The 12,450-nt window shown below is 43.6% G+C and overlaps 1 protein-coding gene and 1 long non-coding RNA gene across 7 annotated transcripts in view; one reads left to right on the forward strand and one right to left on the reverse strand.

Annotated features, from left to right (window-relative positions):
• The window catches only part of LOC123017262, a 731,707-nt gene that overhangs the window by 546,342 nt on the left and 172,915 nt on the right, over positions 1-12,450 (forward strand). The gene's annotated exons all lie outside the window — the stretch shown is intronic.
• The window catches only part of LCORL (ligand dependent nuclear receptor corepressor like), a 94,962-nt gene that overhangs the window by 34,021 nt on the left and 48,491 nt on the right, over positions 1-12,450 (reverse strand). For all 6 annotated transcript variants that reach the window (XM_044418496.1, XM_044418497.1, XM_044418499.1 and 3 more), the window contains one exon: positions 2,734-2,988. In XM_044418496.1, the coding sequence (XP_044274431.1) occupies positions 2,734-2,988 (255 nt within the window). The remainder of the gene's footprint in view (positions 1-2,733; positions 2,989-12,450) is intronic.

The following is a 12,450-nucleotide window of genomic DNA, read 5'->3' on the forward strand; positions in this document are numbered from 1 at the left end:
GCCCCAGGTAACCACTCCATAAACAGTATGTCCCATGTTGAAGGTGGAGTCAGCTCTTTCTCCTTTGGAAAGGAGGTATTCCGCTTGGAAGCAATTCATACAGTTAAACTGTGTCTGCCTAATTGCCATTATTTTAACTTTGCTTTTGTCTTTTATTGCTGACTTCTATAATACTGCAACCTAGCTGATTATAGTTTTCATCCTACTCAGCTTGGGAAAAGGGAGAGAAGAGCAACTAGAAAACAAACTGGTCATTTAAGGTAGAAGACACAGAACATGATATGATGGCTGTAAGATTTCTTGCTAAAGCTGCTTTACTATGTTCTTGCTTTCAGTCATGGGTGGGGCGGGGGTTTCTAGGAATTTCAGAAAAAATAGAAATTGGAAGAAAAATAGCTTTATATGCAATCATTTGAGAACTCATAGATCTATAGCTAATTTGATATTTTAGGAGCACAGCATTTATTGTATAGCTTGGTTTCATGAACATTAAAAAACATTTTAAGGTAAACTCAGTAAATTTATAATTGAATAAATCAAGCTTTCAAATATAATATGATGAACATGACAATTTTCTGAGCAAACAATGCTGAATGTAATTTAGAAAGTAGTCTCTGGAACTTCTGAATCATTTCAGAAGCCAGAATAAACAGGAAGAGATGGCAGCAAAGCAAGACCAGTATATAGCATCTGTTCTTGTTTATGACAAACCAGTTAAGGAAGTATTTAGGGAAATCTGGTCTAAAGCTTATTTTACAACATTAATTTAACTTGAGAAGAATTTCTTACCTTTTAGGAATGGCAACCAAACATATTTAAGCACCTTTAAGCAATCTCAACCTTTTATCTGAAGAGTGGCATTTTAAACAGTATCTTACAGGACAACTCTATCTCCACTGTTCACAGGGATTGAGAACTTGCACAACAGGGCTTTGGAGCATCTAATAATCACCCTGAACACAAGTAGAACTGGGACTGGTCAGTAGTTATTTTCAGAAGTGCCAAAGCCATGTAAGTGCTGGGTACCACAATCAAAGGGTCACTTTAATTCCCTTAATAAACTTATTATTTGTTCATTTTCAAGGACTATCATTAGTAGTAGTCTTAATCCCACCACTATGCCATAGCAACCAAGCTACACAGTTTCATTTAGATTTGTTCTTGTTCTGTTGCATGTGGTGGCAAGTAATGGGATAACTTACACAGAGGGCTTGCATCTTACACCAACCCATCTTGGCAATAAGCTGCAGTGGGTTGGTTGATCTATGAACAACCCACAGTTCACACAATAGATGGTCAGACTCACAGTGGATGGATTGATTGATTGATTGATTGATTGATTAAAAGCTTTTGCATGCCATCCTATTATACAAGATCTCAGGATGGCTTACAGTATTTAAAAAAACAATTAAAACAACAAATTCAATAAATAATAAAACAAAACCAAACAATAAATCACAAAACAAACAGAGCAACTAAACTTAAAAACTACTGAATTTTAAAATACTGTTTAAATAAAAAGGTTTTGGCCTGGTGCCGAAAAGAGCATAAACTTGGTGCCAGGCGTACCTCTCTGAAGAGTACATTCCAGAGTCTGGGCGCCAGAGCAGAGAAGGCCCTACTCCAAGTTGATGACCTTTTTACCTCTCTTAGAGAGGGTTCCCAGAGTAGGGCTTCTCCCAGATCTTAAGGGGCGTGAGGGCATATAAGGAAGGAGATGTTCCTTCAGGTATCCTGGTCCCAAGCCGTTTAGGGCTTTATAGGTCAAACCAGCACCTTGAATTGGGCCCGGACTTCAACTGGAAGGCAGTAGAGCTGGTAGAGGACCAGCATTATGTGAGAGTAACGGCTGGTCCCTGTCAGCAGTCTGGCAGCTCTATTCTGTACCAGTTGCAGTATCCGGACCATTTTCAAGGGCAGCTCCACATAGAGCATGTTGTAGTAATCCAAGCAGGAAGTTACCAGCGCGTTGTTCACTCCTTTCTTTCCCATTGGTCATCCAGACAGTGCCCAAGGGACACCACAGTAGGACCATGTTGTCCCTCCTCCCTGCTATGATTCTGAGCCATTTGACATTTTCCATGGGTATTCTGAATGTTAAACTAATTTCCCTTAAGAGATTATGAAAAAAGGCTAGAAAGCCAGCTTCTGCAAACCCTTACAAAAAAGAAGATTTACATTTAGTCTTACATCATGTAATGAACAATCATTTAGATTAGGGGGAATCTTAATTATGCTAATGATCCTTCTAAAAGAAAACATTTTGTCATCATTTGTTTTTCCGTTTTTTTCAATGTTGGGAGCATATTAAAAATTAAGTGGAGAAAAACATGAAAAAACTGTTGCCCTTCAGTTTTGCCATGCCCCTGTGCCCACACCTTTAGACCTCTATGTAGCAGCAAACTGGAGCCGTTCCCCCCCCCCCACATGTAGGAGAATATGCCCTGACACATATGCTTGGTTATTCTCTCCCAAGGGAGAGAATAACCCACTTTAATTTAGATTAGGAGCTCAATATGCACAAGTAAAAGTATGCATATTCTGTTCACATCCATACATGTGTGATCTCTGAATTGGAACACCTATTTTTAAACTCTTTAATCTACTACAATTTATGTTGCATATATCAAAGTAATGATAAGCACTGATTCAAGATGGCTTTGAGATATATTATATACTTCCATGAAATTCATTTCCAATAACAGCAAATGAATAACAGCAAAAGATAGTTACCTTGCTGAGTATCCTGCTCTTGTGTTCGATTCACAGTGAGGTCTAGAGGGCTATCCTGTTCTTCCTGAAGTGAATTTTCTGTTTGGCTTGTTTGGATATCTTTATGTATCAGACTCGTTTCAAATGATGAACCATTTCTATTTTCTTGCATTTTACTACTTTTTGAAATGTATTCAATTGCAAATTGACGGATCATCTTTTTCATTAATTCCTGAGCAACTAGGGGAATGTTAGGATCACAGTTCTGAGGAAGATCTATGGAAACAAAACATTATAATATGCATGATTAGAATAAAAGCTCGCCTTTATTGCATTAACTTTCCTGTAGCAAGTTGCACTAGGCCAATGGAATATTATAAACTTGCCTGTCTTCATTCTATAAAACTTATTAATCTAAATACAAGTGCTATTTCAAATACTTGCCCTTGAATTTACTGAATAGTTGGTAAAGGCTACAGTCCAAAAGTCTGAATACAGACATACACAAAGGACCTGCACTTGCATTCAGAGATTTCTTAGTTTTCAGAATGATGTGCACATTGCCAGGGAGCCAAACTACACATATATGAAAACTTTTATCTTCTTTGGACCACTCCCCACCAGCAACAGAAGATGGCAGGAAGTGGCCATTTCTGTGACCGCCCACACATTCTGAATTACTCCTGTCAACTGGCTAGGATATACTGTTATTTTGGAAGCACCTTCCCTGCCATTCAAGGGAGCTTTATAAAACTGAAACAGAAAGCATTACTAAAATCAACATGTCCATTAAAACATAATTTAAGCAGAACTTTTACATGCTAAATATCATGTACTTTTCCCAGAAGAAGAAGAGGAATATTGTAAACTCAATGAAACATCCGTTGATTCCAAGTTAAAAGACAATGATGTTAAGAATGGAAACAAAAAGCCTTTCTTTGAAAGCTGTCCCAAGTCCATGTCTATGAGAAATGGGGAAGGTGCAGATAAACTTTCTAGGGCACCCATATGCTGAGGAAAGTGTGAAAAACACAGAGGACACTGAGAATAACAGTGAAAAAATAGTTAAAAACTAGAGCATCACACTGCTTAAGAGAGAAGTCTACTCACCTCTCTCCCTTTGGCAAGCAAAGATTCTAGTAGCTTTTGCTTTTCTCTTGATGGCTGACAATTTCACAATTGTCAAGTGAAAAGAAAAGTGGCAAATTAATCTATTTGCAGTCTTGCTCTGTTAATGCCCATGGAAGTTACATCCTGCACTTTGACAAGAAACACTTACCAGAGCATTAACAAGGCAAGACTTTCCATTCAAGGAAATTGGAGGTGTGCACTTGTGCACCTCTGAAAGACCAACCAATTTTTTATTTAAAAAATTACAAACACACTTGCACACTTTCTTGTCCCTAAAAATAAGGTGGTAAACAAGCAAGTTAACAACTTATGTCAATGGAAGACATTGTGAAAAGTCTCCTTAAGTGGGGAAGAAAAACCAGGAAAGGGGAAGGTGATAAAACCATATGGAGTTATCACAGCTGGCTGTTGTAATCAAGCAACAGAGATGACATGGCAACTCTACACTAGGGTTGGGTTGAACACTAGTGGAATCTGTTCCTCTAGCACTTTTGTGCTCAGCCTGGTCTTGAAAGCAAGCTGAGAGGAAGCTTGTAAATGCTTGCAGAACAAATGTTATACCACCTTTTTCTGCATCAGGTGCAGCAGCACAATCAGCTGCTGTAGGTGATGCAGAAAAGGAATGATGATTGCACAGTGGTAGTGTGGGCTTTCCTTTTGGCTCTGGCCTCTTGGCAGAGCAGCAGAGGCACAAGCTTGGAGAGAGTGCTGAGTGGCTAGGGGACTGGCGAAGGCAAGGGAGGAGCTGGGTAGGGGAGCAGAGGGCCAGGAGCAGCAGAGAGGAAGGGGGGTGGGGCCGGAGGGGCCAGGAAGAAGCAGGGGGCGGGGCCACCGGTCTGAGGGACTGATAACTGCGGCCCGGGCTGTCCGGAGACTCCCTTCCCTGAGACACAGAGGTTTGTTTGATTGTTGGTTTGTTTTGTTTGTTTGTGCTGTGCTTTGCTTTATTTTTCTTCCAATTTAAATTTAAATTTATTTTATCCTTGTGTGTGTGTGCAAGTGGGTTTTTGTCTGGGAGAACTGGGCGAGTGAGAGGAACTGCAGGACAAACAAGGCAGGGGACCAAGGTAAGGTCTCGGAAGGGATACTGATGGCAGACCAGGAGATGGCCTTGGCGGGAGTCATGGGTGTTGCTGTCCACTGCGACAGCTGCAACATGTTCGCCCTTCTCCCCCAGGAGAGGCAGGGATACACTTGCCCTCGGTACAAGATGGTGACCCTGCTAGAAGAGGAGGTGAGGTGCCTGAGGGCTGAGAGAGCTCTCCAGCCCCCCCCCCCGGAGCAGCCCCCCTCTGGACAGAGGGTTGAGGGAGAGACTACAGGAGGAGCAGCTGCAGATACATGGAGGTATGTCACCCACAGGAGAAGGAGGCCAGCACGACCTCCTCCTTCTCCTGGCACCAATCTGGAGCTGGGAAACAGGTTCTCTCCACTTGGGGAGGCTGGGGCTGATGAGGCCTCAGGGGACCAGCAGGACTCCCAGCCTGGGACGTCAGGTGGCAAGGGGGCCGCTGCAGGAGTGGCAAGGGCCAAGGCACGGCCGCCCACCAGCACCGGAAAGGTACGGCGGCAGGTGATTGTTGTTGGGGACTCCCTGCTGAGGGGCACTGAGGCGGCAGTGTACCGCCCCAACCTGGAGACAAGGGAGGTTTGCTGCCTGCTGGGCGCACACATCCGGCATGTGAAGGACAGAGTGGAGCGTCTGGTTCGCTCCGGGGGTCACCAGCCGCTCCTGGTGATCCATGTGGGCACAAACAATGTGGCCAGGCAGGGTGTGGTTGGGACCACCAGGGACTTTGAGGCCTTGGGGAAGAAACTCAGGGAAATGAAGGCCCAAGCGGCCTTCTCGTCAATCTTACCTGTCTGGGGATTTGGGCCAGGAAGGGACAGGAGGGCCTCCGAGGTGAACGACTGGCTTAGGGTGTGGTGCCAGAAGGAATGCTTCAGGTTCCTCGATCACGGCACTTGTTTTCTTGCCAATGGACTTCTGGCAAGGGACGGGTTACACCTCATGAGCATGGGGAAAAGGTCCTTTGGAAATGCTCTAGCGAGCTTCGTCCGGAAGACTTTAAACTGAGCCGGGGGGGGGGGTTCAGGCTCCTTAGTAACGTGTCTGCACTGGACAAGTGTGGGGGGAGGATCAGGGCTCTGGGAGCAGGGTTTTAGAGATACTGCAGGGACTGACAGGACTCCTACAGAGAGGGGGCAGGTATCAGGGAGGATGGGAGGAAGGAGGAGGCTGGGAACTCCAAGGAAAGGAAGTGGTGGGAAGGAGGTGAGGTGCATGTTCACCAATGCTAGGAGCATGGGTAATAAGCAGGAAGAGTTTGAAGCTCTTCTGGGAATAGGAGGGTATGATCTGGTGGGAATCACAGAAACTTGGGATGAAAGGCAAGTCTGGAATGTGAACATAGAAGGGTATCACATTTTTAGAAAGTACAGGAAGGGAAAGATAGGTGGGGGCGTGGCTTTATACGTCAGGGAAGGGATAGGATTCAGTGAGACAGAATGCAGCACAGACGGGGATTTGGTAGAGGCAGTCTGGGTGAAACTTAGGGGTTTTGACAGGGAAAGAGACCTGACAGTGAGGGTATGTTATCGCACTCCAGGTCAACTTGAGATGATGTCCTGACAGGCCAGATTCTAAGGATATCTCAGGGGAGAGACACAGTAATTATGGGAGATTTCAATCTCCCGGATATTACTTGGGAGACTCACTTGGCGGTGACAGCCAGGTCACGTCACTTCCTAGAAGCTATAGAGGGAGGGTTTTTCACACAGAGGGTCCAAGAGGCAACAAGAGGGGGAAACATCCTTGACTTGGTCTTGACCAATAGGGAGGAGCTGATAGATGAAGTACAGATTAGGGGAGCTCCGGATGCGAGCGATCACTCCATCCTTTGCTTTGAGATCAGGGGACTGGGGACGTGCAGCAGGTCGAGCACTAGAAGCTGGGACTTCAAGAGGGCCAACTTTGGCCAACTGAAGGCCAGACTGGGGAAAGTCTCCTGGGATAGGTTACTAGAAGGTAAGCAAGTTGAGGAGGGGTGGATAGCACTCAAAAGGGAGGTTTTGGAGGCGCAAGCCTTGACGATACCTCTAGTCAGTAAGGTGGGGAGGCGGAGGAGAGTGCTGCCATGGATGCAAAAGGAGGCGGTTAGAGGGATTAGACGAAAGAGGAACCTCCATAGGAAATGGGTACTGGGGGAAATAGACAAAAGGGAGGAGAAGGCCCATTGCAGAAGGATTCTTCGCAAGGCTAAGACTGATTACGAGCTGAGACTTGCCAATAATATCAAGAGCAACAAAAAGGGCTTCTTTCAGCATGTAAACAGGAAGAGGAAGGGGAGACAAGTGGTGGGACCGCTAAATAAGGAGGAAGGAGATCCAGTGACTGATATGAGGGAACAGGCACAGATGCTAAATGACTATTTTGCCTCTGTGTTCTCCCCAAAGCAGGATGGGGAATATCTGCATAGGAGATTAGATGAGGTAGGGAACTTAGGGGCACAGATTAGAGTCACCCCCCCTTGAAGTCGAGGGGCTCCTCAGGGCATTGGACATTACAAAGGCACCAGGCCCTGATGGGTTACACCCGAAAGTACTTCAAGAGTTGGCAGGGGTTCTCTCACACCCGCTGGCCTCCATTTTTGAGACCTCGTGGAGAACAGGTGAAGTTCCAGAGGACTGGAGAGTGGCATCAGTGGTCCCAATTTTCAAAAAGGATAGTAGACAGGACATGGGGAATTATAGACCGTTAGCCTTACGTCCATTGTAGGAAAAACAATGGAAAGGCTCATAATAGAGAGAGATCTAGTGATGCTAGATAGGGAAGGGAGGCTGACAGTCACACAACACGGCTTCCGCAAAAACAGGTCCTGCCAGACAAACCTTGTGGACTTCTATGACAAGGTTTCGAGATGGCTAGATGGAGGAGATGCAGTGGATGTGGTATACCTGGATTTCAGCAAGGCCTTTGACAAAGTGCCCCATGATATCCTGGTGGAGAAACTGAGGAGTTTTGGGATACACCAAAGCACTGTTTGGTGGATTAGGGCATGGTTGACTGACCGAAAGCAGAAGGTAACCATTAGCGGGGAATCATCGGGATGGCGGCCAGTGACAAGCGGGGTCCCCCAGGGCTCTGTCCTGGGGCCGAGCCTCTTTAATCTTTTCATTAATGACATGGAAGAAGGAGTGAACAGTCTGCTGGTCAAATTTGCAGACGACACTAAAACTGAGCAGTGGCCACAACTGAGGAGCAGGTACTCCAGATCCAAAAGGATCTGGACAGACTATGGAAGTGGGGAGGAGACAACAAGATGGTGTTCAATGTGGACAAGTGCAAGGTCTTGCACTTGGGGCATAGGAATAGCTGTCATAAGTACAGGTTAGGTGATAAGTGGCTGGAGAGCAGCACTTGTGAAAGGGACCTCGGGGTACTGGTTGACTGCAGGCTAAACATGAGTCAGCAGTGTGGTGCAGTGGTCAAGAGGGCGAACGCCACGCTTGGTTGCATAGCCAGAAGTGTGGCTTCTAGATCACTGCCACTCTACACGACTCTGGTGCACCCGCAACTGGAGTATTGTGTTCAGTTTTGGGCCCCTCATTACAGAAAGGATATAGCCAGGTTGGAGTCAGTGCAGCGTAGGGCCACAAGGTTGGTGGCCGGTTTGCAGGGGATGGGGTATGAGGCGAGACTGAGGGAACTGGGTCTCTTCAGCCTGGAGGAGACTCAGAGGGGATATGTTGCCGACATACAGGTATGTGAGGGGATGTCACATGGAAATGGGTAGAGACCTGTTCTCCCCTGCAAAGGAAGGCAGGATGTGCTCCAACGGAGCAAAGCTCAGGGAGCCAAGGTTCCATTTGGATGCCAGGAAGCACTTCCTGACAGTTAGGACCCCGAGGGTGTGGAATGGGCTTCCACGAGAGGTCGTTGAGGCCCCATCGGTGCGGGTGTTCAAGGATAGGCTGGACGTCCACATGGTGGGCATGTCGTGAGCTGAGCCGGCTGGTGCTTGAGGTCAGACTAGATGGCCCAGGAGGCCCCTTCTGACTCGCTCTGTTTTCTATTCCTGGTGAGCCCTCCAGCTGCCCAAATAGCATTTGTACATGGTGCAGAAAAGAGACATTGATAGCAGTCATGCAGGGCTCCATTTCTGGCAAGATCTGTGTGGCAAACATCACATGAAACAGCCCAAACAGCTGCTGCAGGTGGCACAGGTGGAGGAGGATGCTTGCGCAGTGTGTGGGGCTTGATTCTTGGCAAGCACCCCATGAATACACTCACCAGGAACTTGAACTCAGGGCTGCTGCAAAGTGAACTGGAGTCTGCAGAGCTGAGACCAGGGAATCTGACTGATCCCCTCATCCAAATGGATTCCTATTGCATCCCTATTCTACACCTCACATAAAGAAAATTTCAAAAGTCTATAGCTTCATCATGATTAGGGCAAGACTAGCTGAGAAAAACAGGAAGAATTCAATCCAGACATGGAGAGCACTAAGAGAAAACAGGGGCAATCTCATGTTCCATTCCCAATTTCTAGGCAGTTCATATTTCAGATATTCTTAGCATTCCATTTCCACTGACACCAAAAAATCACCAAAAGAAATTCATAAAATAATTCCACACATAGATAGAAAACTTTGCTTAGAGGCGACTCTACTTACATAATTTGATGAAGTAATTCTTTTTATTCTAAGACTGACTCTCTCTCTCTCTCTCTCACACACACACACACATTTATATGCTGCCCAGAGACAGAGGAATTACTCAATAGTACACCACAGAATAAGTGACACAAATTTTCACTTTGTGATTAACTTGTTCTATGTATGTCTTTTAATGTAATATAATTCAATTGATAAAGGTTAATACAAGTAGAATGGGTACTTCCAAAGGAAAAAATATCTTTGGATGCAGCCTATTAAGTCAACCTTAAATATTTACATTTTTCAATTAATCACTCGCTTGACTCAAAACCGAAGGTGTAAACCAGTTTGCGCGCGGGCACACGCATGTGTGTGTTGACACACTTGGCCGAATCTTACATGGGTCACCATGGAAGTAATCTGAAATCAATGGCAATATGCATAGAATGGAAAGAATTTGTATTTAGATAGGTTGGTTGTTGTATTTTTTTAAACAATATATTCAAATTTTATATCAGTTTTAATGCATATTATTTTGATATTTTAGACTAGTCCTAGACAACATTTGTTTTTGTCCTACTTTTCTGTCCGAAAACATGAAAAGCAATTTACAGTTAAAAGAAAAACAAGAAGAAACTTAAATAATCATTATAAAGTTAAAGTAATTAGGAAAGAGCACCTGTTTTTGTTGTTACTACTTCAGTGTGTTTGGGACAGAAGAATCTACTCAAGGATTCTGCTGTGCCATGGAGACTTAGTCTAGCCTATCTCCTTATTTCCAAAATAGCTGAAACACAAAATTTAAACAGATACTTAGCTTCTTCCCCACTGAAACTGATAGGTCTTAAAAGGACTCAACTTTGATTGCCCTGAGCCCAGTTTCTGTAAAAATCGGAATCTACCCTCTGTTCTTGATGGCATCCTTGGCTGCATGAAGTCCTTTTCTACACCTTCTATGGCCACTACAGCGATGATTATTGCTTTATACCCTAGCAACAACTATGGTGGAACAAGCTTTCATATATTTATACAGGGATTTTAGACCTGAGCTGCATCTTCAATTCTGAAGCCTAGAGATTCTAAACTTTGGCTTTTCCCACTCTTGGCACCTTGGCAAGCTAGTTACATTTCCATATTGTTCCTTCTGTCCAATTCCTACAATATTTGAACAAAAATGGAGATAATAAATGGAGGCTTCGGCAAGGGGCGGCATAGAAATGCTCTAATAATAATAATAATAATAATAATAATAATAATAATAATAATAATAATAATGGCTGTTTCTACCAATACCTACAAAGCTGCTATCTAACACATATAGGAAAGGCTATTCTATGGCTACTAGACATTATCTAAATGGCCAGATAAGCCAGGACAGATTTGAAGCTCTGACCCCAAGAAATGTGTTCTGGTTTGGAAGTGGGAGTCTAGCCCTGGAGTGTCCTCTGCATTTGGAGAGTCCTCCCTCCACCATCACAGCTGCTCCAATTCTTTCTGTACTAGCTGTTTCTCTGAAGTCGCAAGTGCAGCTTCAGAACTAGTGCAGGAATTCTGAGGGGAGGAGAGGAGCAATGAGACTCAATTCCACAATATGAGGAATCCAGGAAGTACTTAGGGTCCTCTTCCCCATGTCCAAAGGCTGAAGAGGTAGAGGGGTGGATCAGGGTGGAAGAAGTGTGGATGCAAATCCTTACCTCCACATTCTTCCCACATTTGATTGGATACTCACAATAGCTCAGTAAATTATGTTGAAGTCAGATTATTCTAATTTATGTTGTATAGCTCTATATATTAGAGAACGACTCAGAAAATTTCTGCTGTGGGGCCATATAGAAATGTAATTAATAGTAACAGTAATATTAAATTATTTTAACACACTGTATGGGGCAGCACTGAAGGCAGGAAATTTCAATTAAAACAGAAAACAGGTTATTTCTGAGTAAAACTGAAGGTGCTGTTTGTTATTACCTCTACAGCTAGATTTACTATTACTAGATTTATATTCTACTTTTTGGGTTAAAAATCCTCACAAGATTACAGTTTACAACAATATACTTTATGTAGAAATAGACCATGAATATACAATAAAATATCATAATATCAGAAAGAAATCTTAAAACAACTAAAATCAAATGATAAAAACAAGCAATAACAAAAGAGTGACCCTGAAAATTACATCCAATTAAGTATGGATATAATGAGAACACATGTTACTGAGGAAAGATCAGCTTTTGCTAGACAAGGCTACAGCTGCTAACAAGTGCTGTTCATCACTGATACCACTTCCAACTCTACTTTAAGCCATGAGTCCAGAAGAACTTCCAAACTGTACCTGGGATCTTTAGGAAGAACACAACCCCATTCAATGTCCATTGCACACGTTCATTCAAATAAACAGATTTCCATTCCCACATCATTTTGTCTGAAGTAAACATCAACTTGTTGGCCCTCATGCATCCCAAATATGTCCCCATGTACATATTTAGGGCTTCCAATGTTTTGCTAGAAGTAGAAAATGGATATTGGGATGTAAAGCTGCATGCCACCTGCATTCTGATGACATTTTAGCACTACTTTCTGCATGCCATCACTAAGAGATTTCATGTCCATGTTATCAAAACAGTAAGATGGAGCTCTGAGGCCATGGGGTGGAACTTAAGTCCCGCAAGCACTTGCTTCTGAACATTTCCCTCCAGATACTATGTTCCCAAGTTCCAATGTGGTGAGATGGTATCAAAAGTTGCTAAGAGGTCCAGAAGAACCAGGGTAAATTTAATTCAAATTGATTTAAATCATATTTAAATCACTAGTTAGTACGACTAGATTTAAATCATGGTTTTTTATGTAAAAGCTCATTCTTGCTGGTGTAATCTTAATATTTACAACCAGATGAAGGTCATATTTTTAGAATAAAAACTTTTTAGATTAGTTTTACAGTTATATCAAAAT

This window comes from Varanus komodoensis, unplaced genomic scaffold, assembly GCF_004798865.1.
Source record: "Varanus komodoensis strain SLA01 unplaced genomic scaffold, ASM479886v1 scaffold9, whole genome shotgun sequence".
NCBI lineage: Eukaryota > Metazoa > Chordata > Lepidosauria > Squamata > Varanidae > Varanus > Varanus komodoensis.